This window comes from Natator depressus, chromosome 5 (genome assembly GCF_965152275.1).
Source record: "Natator depressus isolate rNatDep1 chromosome 5, rNatDep2.hap1, whole genome shotgun sequence".
Lineage (NCBI taxonomy): Eukaryota > Metazoa > Chordata > Testudines > Cheloniidae > Natator > Natator depressus.
The window spans coordinates 98,709,465-98,730,993 of NC_134238.1; the positions used below are offsets into that span (position 1 = coordinate 98,709,465).

Genomic DNA, 21,529 nt, shown 5'->3' on the forward strand with positions numbered 1-21,529 from the left:
AGCTACTTTATATATACAGCATGGTAGTACATGCTTAGTCTCATTAAATGGAAAGCCGTCTGGATCACTTGTTAAGCTAGGTGCAAGCAAACAATATGCATTTTAATACAGCTAAATGTAAATGTATACATCTAGGAACAAAGAATGAGTAGGCCATACTTGCAAGACTGGGGACTCTTATCCTGAGAAGCAATGACTCTGAAAAAGATTTGGGGGTCACGATGGATAATCAGGTGAACATGAACTCCCAGTGTGACGCTGTGGCCAAAAGGGCTAGTACAATTCTTGGATGCGTAAAGAGGGGAATCTCAAGTAGGAGTAGAGAGGTTATTTTACCTCAGAATTTGGCATTAGTGTGACCACTGCTGGAATGCTGTGTCCAGTTCTGGTGCCCACAATTCCAGAAGGAGGTTGATAAATTGGAGAGGGTTCAGAGAAGACCCACAAGAATGACTGCAGGATTAGAAAACGTGCTTTATAATGCTAGGCTAAAGGAGCTCAATCTATGTAGCTTAACAAAGAGAAGGTTAAAAGGGGTGACTTGATCAGTCTGTAAATATATACATGAGGAACAAATGTTTGAAAACAGGCTCTTCAATCTAGCAGACAAAGGTGTAACAAATTCTAGTGTTTGGAAGTTGAAACTACCCAAATTAAGACTGAAAATGAGGTGTAAATTTTTAACAGTGAAGATAATTAACTAGTGGAACAATTTACCAAGGGTCATGGTTAATTCTCCATCACCAGTCATTTTAAATTCAAGTTTGGATTTTTTTTAAAGATATGCTGTAGTTCTAAAGGAATTATTTTGGGGAAGTTCTGTGGCTGTATTTTACAGAAGGCCAAACTATATGATCACAATGGTCCTTTCTGGCTTTAGAATTTATGAAATCAGGTGAGCAAAATTTGACCTTTTGTATTATATTTGAGTTGACTTATTTGCAAAGGGGAAAAGAGTGACATATTTTTCCTGTTGCAAGTTGTAAATTGTGATTTGTGGATACAAATTTCTGTCACTCTCCAAAGAAGGGAATGCACAGGTAAAATAGATCAACTTAATCAGCAGACTGCAGTGATAAATAATTGAATGTTTATAGTTATAGAAAACTGGCTTTTCATTAATCAGTTATGCTACTAGCAGTACCTGCGTGCTGTGTGTGCCAAGCGTCTACAAATATAGACATTTGGAGAGATGCCATTTTTCCTTCGTGTCCATTCTGAACCTGAATTAGATTAATTGAAAGGATTGCCTTTCATTCTGGCAGTGCAGTAGCCTCCCTATATTAAAATTGCAGTGACTTTCCATGATAATGACCTTCTTTAGCTCCCTTTTTAATTTTTGCTTGGATAATTGGTTTGGCTCTGTTGTTCTGTGCCTGGGTTTTGTAAATGCTGTGAAAGGTAACTACATTGTTATCAGTAATCATAACTGGTTTTTTAAAAGAGGTTTTTGGTTTTAGAATTCATTATAATTTTAAAAAATGACAAATCTTTGTCCACTCTGCCTTTTGTTCATGTATCTCTCATTTCCTCACGAAAATCAAATTGATGCCATCTCTTACTGCAGTATTTGTACAGTCCGGAGATTGCTGGTACAACCTAGAAATACTGGGCTAAATAATGTAGCAGTTTTAACTATGGAATGAAATGCTGATTCAGTAGGATTAATATAATTCCCTTTTTGAAAACAGAAGTTGAAACTTTGGGACCAAATTTTGTGGTCCTTTTCAATCTTTCATAAGTAAAATTCCTATAAAAATCAATGGGTTTACTCCTTACTAAGGCAATAGGATTAGGTCCTTAATTACCCAATTGCCATGATAAGCAGAAGTGGACCAAGGAGGCGCAGAGCAGGGGCTTATATATCAGACACTATCCCCGCTCCGTTGCACAGGAATGGGATAGAGACAACTTTAGCCTTGGGGCTGCAAAAGCAGTCTAGGGATAATTAGGGTTAAGGACTCTGTTTGTCAAGAAGATTGTTTATACACAAATTTGCACTGGTTGAGCTAAAAAGTGGTGGAAACCCCTGTGTGGGTACTCTTCTTTTTGGTTTAAAAGTGGCTTATTATGGTTTAGCTTATAACTGTTCCTAATTGACTTAAGCTAAACCAAAATAAACCTGGCTTAACCTGAAATAAGTGTTCGATACAGCCTTTTGCACTGGTTCAACTAAATCAGTTTAAAATCACATCTTTAGCTAAACCTGTGCAACTCTGCATGTACACAAGGCTTTTATGTTTATATGGCTGTGTGTCTACACTACTGCCTATGTCGGCAAAACTTATGTCACTCAGGAGTGTGAATATTCCACCCCCCTGAGTGACAAATGTTACACTGACATAAGCACTCATGTTCACAGTGCTGTCGGCGGGAGAGCTTCTCCTGCTGACATAGCTTATGTCGCTCGCAGGGGTGGGCTTTTTTATGCCGACAGGAGAAGTCTCTCCCATCAGCATAGAGCATCTTTACCATATGCGCTGCAGCCGTACTGGTACAGTTGAGCTGCTGCAGCCCTGTAAGTATAGACATGGCCTACGGCACTCATCGCTATGGTATCTGAGTGTCTTGCTTGTCCCTAGTGATTTAACCAGGATTTTAACACTGGAAAACTATTTGCATGTTGTCATTTCCATACTCCAGAAGGCATTCGGGAGTCAGTTGGTAGGCCACATGTTCAGGTTCGCATATGCTGACACTTGTCCTCACTTCTCCTTGCCCTACCTGCCTTGAAGTAGATTGTAGTCACTGTTATGGCTTAAGTGGAATGTCAGGAGAGGAGTCAATCAATTGGAGTGGCTAATGTACAGGGCGTGAATTATCCAGTGGTTGCTGGAAATGGTTCAAAAGAACGTGTTGTTTATTTAATTTCTGCAGTCTTCACTCTTATTTAGCAATACATGACTTGATTATTGCAATCGCCTCCGGGCAGGTCTTCTCCATCATTCCCGGCTTTGCATAAATGTGATCAGTCATGTTACACCTGCCCTTCCTTCCCTACCCTGGCAGTCTATAACACTGCCAAGATGACTTGAAGATGGCCATGCTGGTCTTTAATAGCTGAGATTTCCAGCCTCATCCCAATATAAATTTTGAAGCAAATGTAGTAGAAATGTAGCAAACGTAGTAGAACATTCACAAAAAGCAAATTGTGAATTCACACCAGACACCTGATGGTCAGAGTCATTCATCCAGCCAGGGGACAGAAACACACCACGTGAGTGATGAGTCCTGTCAGAACAGCTCTGATTTCAAATACTGAATACTCTCAACTGAGAGTTTGCAAACGTACTGGAGCCCAGAAGTAATAATGAATACAGCTGAGCAAACCACCTCATGTTCCTGGGTAACTCAGGGTCAGCGAGTAGATGAACTTCATCATTTTTTTTGGTTACAAATAATTCATCAGGCTCAAGTCATCATCCTGCTGAGAGATCTAGAGGGCCTATGTTCCAGACCTCCTCCCTGAGCCTTGTCATGATACAGGTTTGCTCTTTGCCCCATCATTCCCTCGACTCTTTTTAGGGATGCCACCATCCCTTCTTAAATCGACTGGCGATGGCGCCTTTTGCTGTAGTGGCCTCAGGTGTATGGAACTTGCTGCCTCTTCTCATACACCTCAGTCCATCCCTCCCTGGGGTGGGGCATGGCATCATTTTATAAATATTGCTCATTATTATGATGTTATTGTGCCAAAGGAAACTGCATCTTCTATTTAAAAATATCCATCGGCCTAGTTGTAGGGCTTTTCTTGGGGATCAATGGTCTAAAGCAGTGGTTTTCAAACAGCGGGTCGCAACCCAGTACTGGGTCGCAGAATGTAAGGCCCTGGGTCACAGCAGCTCTGGTCAGCACCGCCAACCGGGCCATTAAAAGTCCCATCGGTGGTGCTGCCCGGCTAAAGCAGGCTAGTCCCTACCTGTTCTGACACCGCACTGCGCCCCAGTAGCAGCCAGCAGCAGGTCTGGCTCCTAGGCAGGGTGGCCCCAGGGCTCCATGCACTGCCCGAGTACCGGCTCTGAACTCCCATTGGCTGGTTCCTGGCCAATAGGAACTGGGGGGCAGTGCCTGTGGGCGAGAGCCACGCAGAGCCACTTGCGCGCCTCCGCCCAGGAACCAGACCTGCTGCTGGCCACTTCCGCGGCTCAGCGCAGTCCGCAGTGCCAGGACAGGCACCATGCCTTCCTTAGCAACCCCACTGCACTGCTGAGCGGTAAGCCTGTGCCCCAATCCCGTGCCCCAGGCCTGAGCCCCCCCCCCACCCCGGAGCCCCCTCCGGCACCCCAAACCTCTCACCCTGCAGCCCTCACCCCTGCTCCCCAACCCTCTGCCCCAGCCCTGAGCCCTGCCCACCACCCCAAACCCCTCTGCCCCAGCTCCACTGGGTCATGGACATCAACAGTTTTCTTCAACTGGGTCACCAGAAAAAAAGTTTGAAAACCACTGGTCTAAAGTACCAACTCCTCCCAATTACCCAGTAGTCCTTAGGAAATGCCCTTCAACAAGGTGATTGTTGCTTGTCCCTATGGGAATATTCAAAATGCTGTCACTTTTATTTTGCCCTGGTTTATACAGTAGGTTATTATCCAGATAATGGGGTACTTACTGTATGCTTTAATAAGAGCTTCTTTTCATAGAACAAAAGCTGAGCTAGATCAAGAAGCTCTGATCAGTGGAAACCTGGCTACAGAAGCTAATCTGATCATCCTAGATATGCAGGAGAATATCATCCAGGTGAGAAACTGCACGGTTAGCTCTAGGCCAGTCCTGGCATCCCAGATGCCAAAGTGAGTGGGATTCATTTCTCTCTTAGGCAGTACATTTTAATTAAAAAGACCTTGTAAACATTTACAATCTGAAATAAATAAAAAATTATCCTTCGTTATCCCAGATGTTTTTAAAAAACAAAACAAAAAAAACCCCAAGGGCAAAATTGTCATCTGTTGGTGCAAGCCCCTTTCACGCAGTGGGGTTGCAGCCGTGTAACTGAGAAGAGACTTTGGCCCCGGTTATTTATAACAGTACTTGAAATCCAATTTCAGTTGGCTTTAGAGGGCACTGGGGTTTCTCAGCTCTGACTGAGGAGGGTGGAGGAAAGAAGGATCTACATTTATTTCAGGAATTTGTCTGAGGGTCTTAAACATTTGGGACTGGGCTGGCCTGATGGACTTCAGAGTAGCAGCCGTGTTAGTCTGTATCTGCAAAAAGAAAAGGAGGACTTGTGGCACCTTAGAGACTAACAAATTTATTTGAGCATAAGCTTTCGTGAGCTACAGCTCACTTCATCGGATGCATTCAGTGGAAAATACAGTGGGGAGATTTATATACACAGAGAACATGAAACAATGGGTGTTACCATACACACTGTAACGAGAGTGATCAGGTAAGGTGAGCTATTACCAGCAGGAGAGCAAGGGGGAAAAAAACCTTTTGTAGTGATAATCAAGGTGGGCCATTTCCAGCAGTTGACAAGAACGTCTGAGGAACAGAGGGCGGGAGGTGGGGGGGGTATAAACATGGGGAAATAGTTTTACTTTGTATAATGACCCATCCACTCCCAGTCTTTATTCAAGCCTAAGTTAATTGTATCCAGTATGCAAATTAATTCCAATTCAGCAGTCTCTCGTTGGAGTCTGTTTTTGAAGTTTTTTTGTTGAAGAATTGCCACTTCTAGGTCTGTAATCGAGTGACCAAAGAGATTGAAGTGTTCTCCGACTGGTTTTTGAATGTTATAATTCTTGACGTATGGTTTGTGTCCATTTATTCTTTTATGTAGAGACTGTCCGGTTTGGCCAATGTACATGGCAGAGGGGCATTGCTGGCACATGATGGCATATATCACATTGGTAGATGTGCAGATGAACGAGCCTCTGATAGTGTGGCTGATGTGATTAGGCCCTATGATGGTGTCCCCTGAATAGATATGTGGACACAGTTGGCAACGGGCTTTGTTGCACGGATAGGTTCCTGGGTTAGTGGTTCTGTTGTGTGGTGTGTGGTTGCTGGTGAGTATTTTCTTCAGGTTGGGGGGCTGTCTGTAAGCAAGGACTGGCCTGTCTCCCAAGATCTGTGAGAGTGATGGGTCGTCCTTCAGGATAGGCTGTAGATCCTTGATGATGCGTTGGAGAAGTTGCCAACTGTGTCCACATATCTATTCAGGGGACACCATTTGCAAACTGGATACAATTAACTTAGGCTTGAATAAAGACTGGGAGTGGATGGGTCATTATACAAAGCTCACCTTACCTGATCACTCTCGTTACAGTGTGTATGGTAACACCCATTGTTTCGTGTTCTCTGTGTATATAAATCTCCCCACTGTATTTTCCACTGAATGCATCCGATGAAGTGAGCTGTAGCTCACGAAAGCTTATGCTCAAATAAATTTGTTAGTCTCTAAGGTGCCACAAGTACTCCTTTTCTTTTTCCTGGTGGACTTGTGGCATTGCTCTGCGTTGTCATGTGAGATCTCAGTTTTTAGTCCTCAATCCTACAAAGGGCTCTGCACAGGACAACCCTTATGCCTGCTTGGAGCCCCATTGGCACAAGGGTCTGCCCATTTGAAGCAACTTGCCAGATCAGGCCCTTAACATGAAGAGGCCAGGTCCTCAGCTCGGGGTACAGTGGTTACAGTGGAGCCATGACAATTTATCCCATCTGAGGATCTGCCTGCTGGGATGTGAGCATGTGGAGGCAGTACAGAACACCTTCACCTTGTATTCCTCTCTAACCCCTGGCATTAGAAAAGTGATGCCCTCCAAAGGGAGTGCCATGTAGTCCTTTAAAGCCACATAAAAAAGACTCAGCCAGCAGGAAGATTATGAAATTTTACCGAGGGAAAATTTTACCTAGGGAGGTGGTGGAATCTCCTTCCCTAGAAGTTTTTAAGGTCAGGCTTGACAAAGCCCTGGCTGGGATGATTTAGTCGGGGATCAGTCCTGCTTTGAGCACGGGGTTGGACTAGATGACCTCCTGAGGTCCCTTCCAACCCTGATATTCTATGATTCTATGATTCTATGAAAACATGGGACTTTGAGGGTGGGTATAGAAATGTGCTGAGTTCACAATGGATAGGAAAGATCCTTGGAACACTGAGAGGCACAGGGAGGACTCCTCTTTCCCTTTCTACCCTGATCCATGAGAAGCATCTTCCCTGTTCCTGTTTTGTAGGATAAAACACAGTGTGGCGAAGCATTTTGTTTGCAGCCTGCGAGGGATTCCAATCTTGGTCTCCTGGACAATAGAAGAGAACTTTGGTCCCTGTGCTTCTGTTTCCTGTTAGCTTGCCTAGTTACATGAATACTGTTCTTCTCTGTGTGTAGGCGAGCTCGGCTGTAGACTGCAAAGATAACCTTTTGGGAGGTGTGCTGAAGGTCCTGGTAAATTCTCTCAGCTGTGATCAGAGCACCACATACCTGACTCATTGCTTTGCCACACTCAGAGCTCTCATTGCCAAGGTAAACACTTAAAATACTTGTTTTTGTCTTTCTGGTTAAGACATTAGGGCCACATTTTCAGAGTGGAAACCCAGTTGCACCCATCAGAACAGCTGTTTTGTACAGACACACTGGTGCATGCATGACCGTTCATGATTGCGCGGGGCTGTCTGCTTCCACTCCTTGGAAATATTGTTGATAACATGGATGGAACAACTCAGGTGGAATAAAAGTATTGTATTGTTTTTGCTTCTAGCAATGTATCAATGAACACAGAAAATTATACTGATAAAAATGTATAGCAAAATTCCACCTAAAAGGATTGGTCACTTCAGTTAAAATAGTTATTTAAATTTTCAGGAATTTGATTGCGCTGAATTCATGAATATAGTAGAAATTAGATTATTACAGCCTCAAGACTAATTTCAGATCAGTTACACGGATGTCAATCATCTGAACTAAGTGGAATTCTTCCCCCTTTAAGCACATGTAATTGAGATGAGAATCTGAGTTTACTGGTATATTTTATACTATTTTTTTTCTAAATACTAACACAAATTATCCCCACACTTTCCCTGGTGCATCCCTGCTGAAGTTAATACAGTTTCACAGGAGCAAATAAGGGCAGATTTTGGCCTACTGTCTTTATAACATGAATCATACCAGATTTGTTATCTTTTAATATAGAGTCCTAAGAGAAGAGCCTTATTCAGAATATTTTAGCACCTGGCAAAGGAGTCATTCTCCTCTGAAAAAGAATTTCCAAAAAGAATTTGTGAAGATCCTAAATGTAAAAAACAAACAAACAGGATAATTGTGCCCAAATTAGTGTCTGTCTTCCATTAAATATGGATAAGCAGATACGATTAATGATAGGGTAGTTTCCTGAGTAGTTATGAAACTCATAAAGTACAATGGAAATTTAATCATCTTTGGAATCTTCCAGTTAAAGTGACTTATGACAGATTTCAGTAATAATAATGAGTGTATCATCCAATTAACATGACTTGGTACTGTAATTTATGAAGCAACCATTCTAACTCTTTATAATGCACTATAGGTGTGTGCATGTTGCTTTATAAACTAAGAAAAATGATGGGACCCTGTGCCAAAGAGTTTGCAATGTAGGTTAGACATAACACAGACAGATAAGACAATGACCCAAGGGTGGAGGCTCAGAAAGAGGCACGCAAGGGTTGAAACAGTGAGAGATAATGGCATGTGTTCATTGTTACATGCACACCTTCTAAGTTCCTATCGATGCACAAACAGTAGATGTGTATCCGTATGTATTCTGTTTAGAATGTGAGCTCTTCAGGGACATTGCCTCTTTGTATTTCACAGTGCCAAGCACATTGTGGGGCTACCAGAACCAACAGCAATCTGTGTGTCTCAAACCTATCATAAATCAAAAGTTTGGAGCAGGGTCTCGGATGGAGCTTAGTGCTGGAAGTTTTGGGGAGAATGAAATTGTGTGGTGCCAGGGATTAGGGTGCCAGCAGGATGTGAAAAGATCCAATGAATAATTGTTCCATTTTCTCAGTGCACTGTTGGCATATTTCTTCACCGCTTTGTGTTGGTGTGCTTAAAGTCTTGAAATACCAACTCTCACAATCTTACTGCAAATCTTGCCATATTTGGTGTTTTGCTTAAAGCTCCTGGAGTCATGAGATCATCTGAGAATCATAGCTTTTGTTTATTTTTTCAAAGAGTAAATTTCTAGCGCTCCTAGGTCTGGAGGAAAGGTTGAGAAACCAGAAGCCAAATCAAAAGAACTCAGACAGTATTGTCTTTAAATCTCATGATTTTTTGAGCCTGACTCGTGACATTTGAATGCTTGGGGTCGAATGCCCTGATGGTGTCTTCTCTGCCTCTCTTAGTTTGGAGACTTGCTGTTTGAAGAGGAGATGGAGCAGTGTGCTGACCTATGTCAAAGAGTTCTCCATCACTGCAGCAGCAGCATAGACATCACACGAATTCAAGCCTGTGCTACCCTTTACCTCCTCATGAGACACAGTTTCAGCTCCATCAGTGTAAGTTATTAGATACAGCAAAGAATTTGATGCCACTCTTTGGCATTAGAGTTTAAAACCAATACTAAAAATGATAACAAATTGAAAAGATTTGTATGTAAGGAGGAGGTGCTGTGCTTTTGCAGGCACACCTCTGAGGCACAATTCCTACCCTGCTTGCCTCCTGCTCTGTGGGTGGCAAATGATAGTTTGTTTGTTTGCTGGCCTATATCAGCAGCAAATTGCAACATTCCCACTCCCCCAATATCTCCCACAAGCTCAGCTTCACTGGCTGGCTCATTGAGGGAAGGGAGCCAGGACTCCACCTACTCATTATCCAGCTGTTCTGATGGGGTCTAGCAGGTGCACATAGCTCTCCTACACCTATGTGCCTGGACCTACGGTCCAGGTAGCATGTTCAGGGATGTGACAGAGGGGATTCTTACTTCCCCTTACACTCCGCATAGATACATAGCCTGAGACACCATGTAGCCCTAAGGTGTTCACATGTAAAGTACTGGGCCAAAATGACAGATGGCAGAAGTAGGTACACTTGGCCCATTGTATTTAAGTAAGTAGAAAAGATGTGGGTTTACATCCCAAGAGCACACAAATGAATAAAAATGTATGGTGCCTGTGGCAAATTAATACATTTGAATCCATACACCTTGTAGCTATTGCATGGCCTTTGTTTTTCTTTCTCCCCCCTACCTATAAAGAATTTTGCAAGAGTGAAGATGCAGGTGACAATGTCCCTGGCCTCTCTGGTTGGTAAATCATCTGATTTCAATGAGGAGTACCTCAGAAGATCCTTACGAACGATCTTGGCGTATGCAGAAGAAGATATGGACATGCAGCCAACCCTGTTTCCAGGCCAGGTTAGGCTTTTTGTGGCTTCTGATGCTTTTTTCAGGACCTCTCATCTTGAGATGCGCTGGAATGAGATCTCCACACCTGAGCATTCCTAAACCAGTAATATTGAAAATTGGGGTGCAGATGTTGCTGCTTGCACCCATCTCTAATTTAATGAAGGGCCACACTTTTAAAATCAGAACAATCTTGACAATATCTAGGATGTCTGGAGTAAAAGCTGAGCATAATTCCATGGGATAACCTTACAGTGATCCAAGTAGAACTTACTGTAGGTTAGATTCTTCTCTTAGCTATGTATACATGATTCTCCTTGAATCCAGAAGGAGCTCCATCCATGTACAGTATCTGAGACTGGAATTTGTGTCATTACCATAGTACTGCCAATCTGAAAACATAACTTACCTCCATTTCTCCAAAACCCAAAGCTGTCAGTGAAAAATGACAAACCTTATTTTAAAGGCAACAGCCTAGAAGTTATGCAGTTAGGATATTTGCACTTCTTTGTGTGGTTGAGTTACGAAACTGAAAGCTAAGTTTTTCCAACTACCCAAACAGTTCCTGTATAAAGGGAATATATTATTTTAAAATGAAATATACAGGTAGCATCTCTAATTATTCCTGGTCACTTGAGTTACCCTGGTTTCACTCACAGTTTGGCACACATGTTGGCTAATCAAATTTCCCCTTTTATGCATCCCGCTTTATAAATCATGATGATTTCATAACCGTCATGAGAAATGGGAACCTGTCATTTTCCAAAAAGAAAAGGAGTACTTGTGGCACCTTAGAGCCTAGCAAATTTATTTGAGCATAAGCTTTCGTGAGCTACAGCTCACTTCATCGGATGCTGTAGCTCACGAAAGCTTATGCTCAAATAAATTTGTTAGTCTCTAAGGTGCCACTAGTACTCCTTTTCTTTTTGCGAATACAGACTAACACGGCTGCTACTCTGAAACCTGTCATTTTCCACATTATCAGAGCAAGACAGCTATATATGGAAACCTTAGTTTAAAAAAAAATCCCACTCTTTTCAGTTCATAAGGAAGTGACTGCATTACTAGCAACCACCATGTCTAACTGTGAGATAATGAAACATCTGGTGCTAAGAATTGCAAAAACATCTGCTTAACATTATATTGCAATTTTCCTGAACCAGAAGTTGCACTCCATTTAGGGATAAGTATGATAGAGTTCCTGAACAAAAGGAGATGGACTTGTTTGATTTGATTTGATAAAGCTATTGTGTGTGTGTGTGTGTGTGTGTGTGTGTGTGTGTGTGTCTTTTGCCATGTCATTGTTCTGTTAGTTGCTTGCTGAATGAATGTGACTGGTAAAGCCTGCGCTGTCACAGTCCTGCATTGTGACTTTTCTTTGTGCCAACAGTTAATAGAATAAACAGTAAATCATCTTGTGTTGATGCTGAACTTTTAATCAAACCCTGAAGCATGTGTGGGTTTTATGTGTGTGTATCTCCAGGTGAAGGAGCTGCTACATAATCTGAACAGTATCTTGTCAGACACAGTGAAAATGAGGGAGTTTCAGGAAGATCCAGAGATGCTCATGGATCTCATGTACAGGTGAAACCTTCTCATGCTGTTGTTGAATGAATTAAAATGAAGGAAACACAAAGGGCCTGTGGGGTTTTGAGAGAGATCCCCAAGTATTTCTTACTGACAAGCTCTCTGGGTGCAGTGTTTAGGCAAAAGGAGCTTTTTCCTTATGATGTAACATACAAAGTGCACCAGTCAATTCTCTACATTTTAAAAGATTTTTATAAGCCAATTTTCAATTTCATTTGTGATGCAATATGCACATTGTAAGCACTTATGACGATAGATACGTATTTTTTTAAAGAAAGAAAAGAAACCAATTCAAATCTATTTCTTGACCTGTGTTGCTAGAATTGCCAAAGGGTATCAGACGTCACCTGACTTGAGGCTGACTTGGCTACAGAACATGGCAGAGAAACACGCCAAGAAGAAGTGCTACACTGAGGCAGCCATGTGCCTGGTCCATGCTGCCGCTCTGGTTGCAGAATACCTGAGCATGCTAGAGGATCACAAGTACCTGCCAGTGGGCAGCGTCAGCTTTCAGGTAGAAATAATATGCATTTTTTTCTGTATCTGGATACTCTTCTAGTGACTTTGGAGAGGTGTCGCCTGGCACCAATCAGAGCCAGTTAACTGAATCCACATCTGGGCTATCTAGAAGGCAACATTCAACAGTTGTATAATGTACCCCTTTTCCCCAGACCTTAGTTTGCCACCAGACCTCGTTGCTTAACACTGAGTTGGGACCAACTGTTGCTAGACTGCTGGAATAGCTGTATACTTTACTTCCTACCTGAAACTATTTCATAGTTTTGCCGTAGGCTGTTAGACAATGCTTCCATCCCGGAAGTAGCTGAAAATTTGGTAGATATCTAATTCTGAAGCACTTTTGGATACTTTAGAATGAAAGTTATTATTATTACTGAATGGGTAGCTCCAATTTTAGGTACATTAAATGTTTAAGATGTAGTCTGTAGCTGAATGACATAGCAGCCACAAAATAGAGCAAGTAAGCACCTCATTTGTAGGCAACTCATGCCTATTAATTGAATCAGATGCACAAGAAACATTCTAAACATAAAGGGCTAATCTCTCACCAACGTGTGGTGTTTTTTTTAACATGTAACTAGCATTTGTTTAAATGAATTATCTACCTGTGCACCAATGGAAGAGAGACCTCCTTAAAAGTGTCAGTCCAACCTAGGATTTCTACAGTTGTCCTGAGCTTACACAGAAGTGAAGAAGAGCACCGTGTAAGCTCAAAAGCCTGTCTCTCTCCCCAGCTGAAGTTGAGCCAATAAAAGAAATTACCTCACCCACTTTCTCTCTAACTTATTTGTGAAATTCCCAGATATAGAAGGTGGGGAGACACACCAAAGGTATTCCATACCATCATTTGGTAGGAAATCTTGTCTCATTTACTCAGCTAGAATCCACTGATCTTTTCAACATCAAACAGTGTCTAGGAGCATCCCAGGTGGATCTGCTCTCCTCATCAAAATACATGTCTGGAAAAAGGACAGTTGAGCCATAGTGCTCTGTAGTAGAGAGGTGACGAAAAAATATTCTTGCTTAAGGATCCAGAAACCCCTCAGTGACATAGCCATTTATCTGAGCTAAGAATTGAGGTTTCAGTTTGCTCTGTAAAAAGGCAAAATGGTGGGCATTATTACTGAGCCTTTCATGTGAGGATCTCCAAGCACTTTACAAACATTACTTAAGCCTTGCAGTGCCTCTGAGGTAAGGCTGAGAGTGGAAGGGATGATCTTGTGGCTAAAGCACAAGATTAGTGAGACCATCTGGGTTTTATTCAGAGCCTGGGCTCATACTTATTATGTGATCTTGGGTCAGTCACCCACTGGACCGCTTTCTGTTTCCTTATCTCTAAAATGAGAAAGATGAGAATACTTGTCAGCTCAAAGTGCTTTATTATTGTTATTATTTGTGTTACTGGAGTGCCTAGGAGCCCCAGTCATGGACCAGGACCCCACTGTGCTGGGTGTTGTACAAATACAAAAGCAAAAAAGACACTTCCTATGCCAAAGAGCTTACAATCTAAGAAATGTTTGTGATATACTTTGAGCTGTTGGATGGCAGGTGCTATAAAAATGTAAAATATTGTATATAAATATTATGTTAGGTCAGCAGTAGTATTATCCCAATTTTACAGGTGTGTAAACTGAGGCATAGAGAGATTGAATGACTTTCCCTAGGTCCCTCACAAAATTATTAGTAGAGTCTTGAATTCCAATGCCCAGCCCCTTATACTAACCAGTAGCATCACATTTACTCTTTATGCTGTGCAAGACAGAACAGTATATTGTAAGAATGCACATACATAGCTTATTAGCATTGTAGACCTTAAAATCTTTCCTTCAACAGAATTCATCTTGGGCCTGATTGTCAGTTACACAAAGTCCCCTTTACACTGAGTAAAGGGGACTCAAAGGGAGCGTAAATTACATTTACATCTACTTTAAGGCCACTTTATACTCCCTGAACCAGGATGTATGTTGCATAAATGAGAATCAAGCCCCTTGAGTTTGTGCTATTTAGAAATGTTGGCTTTTCTTAAGGAAAACTAAGTATATGTGACTCAAAGAGATTATAGACTATTCAGAATTGAAACTTGTCTGTTGTTCTGTAAGCTCCTCTAAATGTCCAGAATGGTGCAGCAAGGATTAAACAAATTGCTGTTAGGATCATGCAAGTTCAGGAGCTTTGGAATTCTGCAGCTTATGTGAGTGTGAAACTGGATACAGCTACCCAAAGTGTTGCCTAAATGCTAAAATATTCAGGATCATCTGAATTAGTAACTTATTTGTTGTATGCAGTGCTGTTGTAGCCATGTTGGTCCTTGGGTATTAGAGAGACAAGGTGGGAGAGGTAATATCTTTTATTGGACCAACTTCTGTTGGTGAGAGGGACAAGCTTTTGAGCTTACACAGAGGTGAAGAAGAGCGCTGTGTAAGCTCAAAAGCCTGTCTCTCTCCCCAGCTGAAGTTGAGCCAATAAAAGAAATTACCTCACCCACTTTCTCTCTAACTTATTTGTGAAATTCCTAGATATAGAAGGTGGGGAGACACACCAAAGTCTTGCAGATCAAGACAAAAGCTGCAGACCAAAGTAAATGGAATGTTGTCCTGCATACATTTTTCAAAAGATAACGCAAACCACAGAAATGTATAGAAGAGGTGCTCAGATACCACAGTTCTGAGCCAGTAGAAAGGGGCTGTGGGAAAATATTTAGAGCCAATGAACAGATAATTTGATGGCTGCAATTTCCTCGGCTTCCCCTTTATAATAAATCACTGCTCCGAATTCTCTTAAATTTCCCATGAAAGGGCTCATAAAAGACAGTAGAACTCCAAGTACTAAACAGCCTGTGAAAACACATTGGGATACTGGGATGAAAAGTGCAATACATTTGTTAGGTATCAGAGGGGAAGCCGTGTTAGTCTGGATCTTTGCTGCTTTTACATTTGTTAGCTAGATTGTAAACTCTTTAGCTCAGGGATTGGCTGAGGGATTGGCTTTTTGCTTTGTGTGGCTTGAATTACAGTGAGGCCCTGAACCTCGATTGAGGCCTCTAAAGGCTATCCTGATATAAATTAATTAATAATGAAGTGCCAAAAAAAGTTTATACATATCTTCCAAATTCCCATTATTTTTGATTCCTGGCAGTTTAAATAAATGTGTATAAGAATTAAACAAATTCTAGTGCTGATGAATGTTTGATATGAATAATATAGGGTGAGGTTCCCCTTTGTGCTAGGGAAAGCACAGGTTTTGTGTGTCACTGAAGTCCCATTTTGGCCACTCTGTTCTTTGGACTCCCCATTAGGGTTTAAATGGGACTAAAGTTACACACAGGCCTTGTATGGATGCTCTGCACAGAGTGAATTTCTCCCACAGAGAAGGAAAAATTATCACAGATGAGATGATCACAGTGGTCCCTTCTGACCTCAGACTCTATGAAAATGTGCCCATAAAGCTGCAGTGGAGATGAGTATCCCTGTGCAGTGACTGATGTGAGCTATCAGAACTTTAAGTCAGATCAATACTAGTGGCACTTGGTCTCTGCCTTTTTAGAAAAAGGCCTTTCCGAAATCAAATTGCCAGCTAGCTGGCATTCTCCTCCAGCTGAGACGGAGTTCAAATGTCACTTTCTGTTAAAAACATGAGACTACATGTTTTCAATTAAAAACAAAAGCTAGAAATTGTTGCAGCTATTGAAAGCTACTGGTGCTGGGGTATCTTTAGGTTTATGTGTATTTACATATAATTTAACAATGCTAATGTTATGATGATTTTGCATTTATACGTTGCTTTTCATTCAAATGGATGCCAAAGCATTTACCAGACTTTACTAAGAGGCCTAAAAAACGTAAATGCCTGATCCTGCAGGCTTTATTCAGTATATCTTCCATTAAGAAATTGACTTCAGTGGGAAACTTACCTTCAGGATTAGGCTCTAATATGTTACCTGCAGTAAAATACCATTAAGGAACACTGAGACTGAGAAATCAAACACGTATAAGTAAAAAAGAATTCCAATATTATGGTTTCTAAATAAACATCCTCTGCATTGCACTCTCTCAGACTTGCATAAGTGGAGTCAAAACCCATTTAGCAAACTCCCCAGAATAATTCACCTTTGGGCTGATATGAAGCATGGAAAATTTAAGCTTGGAAGGATTTATGGAGGAGGCAATTATGCTCAGCTGACAAGGGGGAAGAGTTGTTAGAGTGAAAATGAGCACCATGGAAACCTTTAACCCCCCCACTGAAATGCAGCTGCCTGGAAGTCTCTTGCCTGCAGAGGGAATTTTGGGACTGGTGGCAAGTTTGGTTTCAAAATACTGAGGTGGGAGGGAAAAGTCTGGATTCTAGTGACAAGCCCCTTGATCTCTTGTGCTGGGGTTTATGACATGATAAGAGCTTCTTTATGGAACGTAGCCTTGTATCCAGGACTTCTGTTACTTCATTTCTGTTGTGTTAAGGCTCTTGTCAGTGAAAAATCTCTGTTGCAGGGTGTGCCTCTGTGATAGTCTGTTGGTTTTGGTTTCCATGCCCTGTGGCGGTCTCTGTTGTGATCTATTTCAGAATATTTCCTCCAATGTGCTGGAGGAATCTGCTGTTTCGGATGATATTTTGTCTCCAGACGAGGATGGGATATGTTCTGGGAGGTATTTCTCTGAGAGCGGCCTGGTGGGGCTGCTGGAACAAGCTGCAGAGCTCTTCAGCACGGTGAGTGAATAGACAGGGTGGGCCAAATTCATCCCTGTATGACTGTGCTGAAGATAATGGAGTTACCCCAGGGATGATTTTGGCCATTGGGTCAGACTCGCTCCTGTAAGTGCAGGGGAGTGCAGTTTTCACTTCTTGTGCCCTCAGTGGTAGATGCATGGAGTGGGGACTTATCCCTGGGGAATGGCAAGTTTAACGTTCTGCCGAGGCTCCTGTAGGACACCCACCAGTACTGGCTCCCAGGCTGGCCGTGCCCACTTCTGGAGGGGGGATTGCTGTGCCCCAGCTGCAGGCAGACTGATCACTGCTTCGGGCTTGCAATTTGGTGAACTGAGCCCTCTGGTATAATCCTGATATAGTAAATTTGAAGAAGACCTTCATATTACTGCATAGACTATAGACCCTAAGAGTTACCCATATGCTTTCATACAGAGCACAGCCAGAGTTTAGCCTCACAAATCACATTTACTTTAAGGGGAGTCATGTAGTTAAACTCCATCCAACTCAGCACATGTATACATCGTTAAGGAGCTTTGTGGATGTTTGATAAGACATTTTACTAAATTAATACATGGTAATAAAATTATACTCCTGTAGGCTCATAATCACTTTACTGATTTTTAAAAGCTAAAACAGGCATCATATCAGAAAAATGATCTTATAAAATAACTCATCCTACAATGCCTGTAGTGAAGATCCCATCTCTTTATATAGTGCATGAAAACTCAATTTCTTTCCTTTTTTTAATTCCCTCTTACAAGGGGGGATTGTACGAAACTGTGAATGAGGTCTACAAAATTGTCATCCCCATACTGGAAGCACATCGAGACTTCAGGAAGCTTACCTCTACGCACAGCAAGCTTCAAAAAGCCTTCGACAGCATTATTAACAAGGTACCTGGTGCTGCTGGTTCTCTATGAGCAAGTTGTGTGTTGCTGCGCTGCAGTGTTTGCTTATGGGATGATGACGATAAAACCATACGTACCAAACGGGAGCACTTCCTTCCTCTAACCTGAGTTTCCATCTGCTTTGGACTACATGTTATTGTAATTTAGATCTTGCCTGTTAAGGACAGTCTACACTGAAGAGAAACATAATGACTCAGAGAAACATGGGAGAGGATTATAAACAACATGTATAAAAAGAGATTAATAGAACATTCAAAATATTTTAAAGGGACACAGGGGTTAAAAAAGATCACAGGTAAAATTTAGACCAGGTGAAAGCAGGCATGATTACGTTTGGCCATACACATTCAAAAAGAAAAACAATTTTCTTGCCAATGTTACTTGTGCCTTAGATTCCAAAAACAGAAGAATTGTAAAACCTAATTTACTTTTCAGTATTCATGTTGTTTCTGTATTTCTCTTGGTTTGGACAATGAAAATAGATCAGTCAGTTTCGTTTCTAGTCACTTTCAGGTTCTTGTGGACTTTTACAATACTACAAAGTTTTGTGAGTTGCAAATACTTGAATGTTGATTAATGTTTGTTTTTAAAATGCTTCCACTGGAATTTTTTTTAAAAGAAATATTTCTATTGTTTTAGATTTGCAAAAGTGAGTTCATACAAAACCTAGACTTTGAGCCAAATTTGAACCAACGGTTCCCCTTTTAACTTTTATAGTTTTTTTTTTTCCTACTAGGAAATTGAACTGTGCTATGTTAAACTAGGTGATATTATATAGGGCCATATTTTGCTCTGAAATTTGGACAAACCTAAGGTCCATGGGGTTCCTCATGTATAAATCAGATGAATAAGACATAAAAACTGGATTATATTTAAGGAAAGAAAAGCTAAATATAAACTTTTTCCCCCCCCTTTATCAATCAGGGTCAAAAGCGAATGTTTGGAACTTACTTTCGTGTTGGTTTCTATGGATCCAAATTTGGGGACTTAGATGAACAGGAATTTGTTTATAAAGAGCCTGCAATTACTAAACTTCCTGAGATTTCTCACAGACTTGAGGTAAAGAGATCATAGTTGTATAACTTCCTGCTTCGTGTTATGCTTTCTAAGAAAATAGGGGGGTGAATAAAGAAGTCACAGCACAGCAGCTGTAATGGTAATGTACAAAAGTCAATCAAGTTGATCTATATCTCAGATCATTCTGTCTTTGTATCTGATATCTTGGATTGCCGCCCCTTTTACAGCAGGTTGACGTAATGTCAGAGTTTTCATTACCCTGTGGTCCCATTCTTGAGGTGGCTGGCGTCCCTCCCTGTATAAGGAATTCAGGGACTTAACCTGAGGGGATGTGAGTTTTGTTTTGAATCCTTTTGAACTTTTGCTTAGGGCAGCAATGACAGATTCCTCACGTTTCCCCCCTCATTTGCTGGAACTCTGCCTTTTACTTAACAATTCAGTGTTGGGACTTCATCTGTAAGGTATCTAGGCCTCTGCAGACTTTAACCCTTACTGTAGCATACTTATTGCATTGAATCCAGAACTTATCACAACTCCTGGTCTTAATCAGAGCAGCACAGATGACTTGCATTGCATTGGGGATGGGTAAAATCATCTCTGAATAATTATTTTTTTCCTTTTCAGGGGTTTTATGGTCAGTGCTTTGGGGAGGATGCTGTGGAGGTTATTAAAGACTCCACTCCTGTAGACAAAAGCAAGCTGCATCCCAATAAGGTACGGAAGGTATTAGCCCAGCTATTCATGTCCTGCGAATAGAACTGAGCACTGAGTGATTGAAAAAAAGGAGAACGCGGAGCTGCCTGTGAGACCTTAATGCTGACTCAGACGAGTAAAGCTGAGATGTGTGTGTGTCCATATTTGATGTCCAAGGCTATCATAAAACAACCTGGGGTGGCAACGTGGTCCAGTGAATAGGGCACTGGACTGTAAATCAGACACCCTGATCTCTGTCCCTCCTTGCTCTGCAGCTGACCTGCTGTGTGACTCTGGACTTCACCCCTCAGTGCTTCAGTTTCTCCAAATATAAAAGGCACTAGCACTTGTGAGCTCTAGATGGACAGTGCTACATAAGAGCTCCTGGGAACAGAGTAATAGACTTCAGAATGCAATACGAAGAGAGTCATCACAAGAGGGGAGGAAGGATGGTCCATTGGCTAGGGGCACTAGCCTAGGACTTTGGAGATCTGTGTTCAAGTCCCTGCTGTACTACAGACTTCCTAGGTGCCTGTGGGCAAAGTCACTTAGCTTCATGGTGCCTCAATTCCCTTTCTGTGCCATGGGAATGATAGCATTACACAGGGGTGTTGATAAATACATTAAAGATTGTTAGGTGGTCAGATAAGTACCTAAGATACATAGACAAGACTTGAGCGTGGAGTAAGAGGCAGTCTCTGAGACAGCCAGATCCTTTTCTATTTAGACTAAGACACTGAAGTTCACCTGGAACTGGATCTGCAGCCAGTGCGGAGTTCAGAATAAGCATATTATGACGATAGGAAATCCTGATCACTTTCCAGGGCATAGTGGAAAACTATATCTATTCCCCCTTCAATTTTTTGTTTAATATTTGTGGTTTCCATTTTTCTTTTTTTTTCTTTTCTTTCTATGCTTGTTTTCCTTAGTTTATATTGAGCTGACATTAGTAAAAAAGGTACACGAGTGGAAAAAATAAGACTTGGGTTGTCTGTTCTGAATTTTGGTTTCTTTAGTACTTCTCCCCCGCCCCAACCCCAAAATAAAGTCGATGGGCAATCTTGATTGGAAAACATACAGTCACTGCCTAGAGGCCAACATGTGAGTTTTCTTTGGTATGTTTCAATCAAATGGTTAAACCCATAATGGGCCAAATTCTCCTCTCACACCATTGCAACTTCATTTAAGTCAGCAGGGTTTCACAAGGGTATATGCAGCGCCTAGGTAGTCCAGTCCTGCCCCATTGAGGTCAGTAACAAATTACTTGAAGGGGCGTGGTACAGACGCAAAGTGAGGGAAAGGAAAGTGGAGATACAGAACGCAGAGGCCTCTGAGCAGGTTCTGGACAACATGAGGCCATTGCAGCTGTGGTAGAATCAGAGCGGTCCTGCTGTGTGTGAGAGCAAATTAATAATAAACAAACCATAGCCCGTGTGCTCGTCTAGCACATGCCAGCTCACTGTGAGGCTCCGTGATATTTCCTGCGTTCCATTTATTTGTCTTGGCATTAAAACAAAGATTCTTCCTTCCCTCTCCTCCAGGCCTACATACAAATTACATTTGTGGAGCCCTATTTCGATGAGTATGAGATGAAAGACAGGGTGACCTACTTTGAGAAGAACTTCAGCCTCCGGCGTTTCATGTACACCACCCCTTTCACCATGGATGGACGCCCCAGGGGGGATCTGAGTGAACAGTACAAGAGGAATACTATCCTAACCACAATGCATGCCTTCCCCTATGTCAAAACCAGAATCAACGTCATTCAAAAGGAAGAGGTAATGGACATC

General features: G+C 41.8%; 1 protein-coding gene across 1 annotated transcript in view; it reads left to right on the forward strand.

The window, feature by feature from the left end:
• DOCK8 (dedicator of cytokinesis 8) overlaps nucleotides 1-21,529 on the forward strand; it is a 131,905-nt gene that overhangs the window by 104,979 nt on the left and 5,397 nt on the right. Inside the window, exons 34-44 of the mRNA XM_074953288.1 lie at nucleotides 4,638-4,734; nucleotides 7,323-7,457; nucleotides 9,317-9,469; nucleotides 10,168-10,326; nucleotides 11,798-11,898; nucleotides 12,223-12,415; nucleotides 16,978-17,121; nucleotides 17,883-18,014; nucleotides 18,954-19,088; nucleotides 19,671-19,760; nucleotides 21,281-21,517. Coding sequence (XP_074809389.1) covers nucleotides 4,638-4,734; nucleotides 7,323-7,457; nucleotides 9,317-9,469; nucleotides 10,168-10,326; nucleotides 11,798-11,898; nucleotides 12,223-12,415; nucleotides 16,978-17,121; nucleotides 17,883-18,014; nucleotides 18,954-19,088; nucleotides 19,671-19,760; nucleotides 21,281-21,517 — 1,576 coding nt within the window. The remainder of the gene's footprint in view (nucleotides 1-4,637; nucleotides 4,735-7,322; nucleotides 7,458-9,316; nucleotides 9,470-10,167; nucleotides 10,327-11,797; nucleotides 11,899-12,222; nucleotides 12,416-16,977; nucleotides 17,122-17,882; nucleotides 18,015-18,953; nucleotides 19,089-19,670; nucleotides 19,761-21,280; nucleotides 21,518-21,529) is intronic.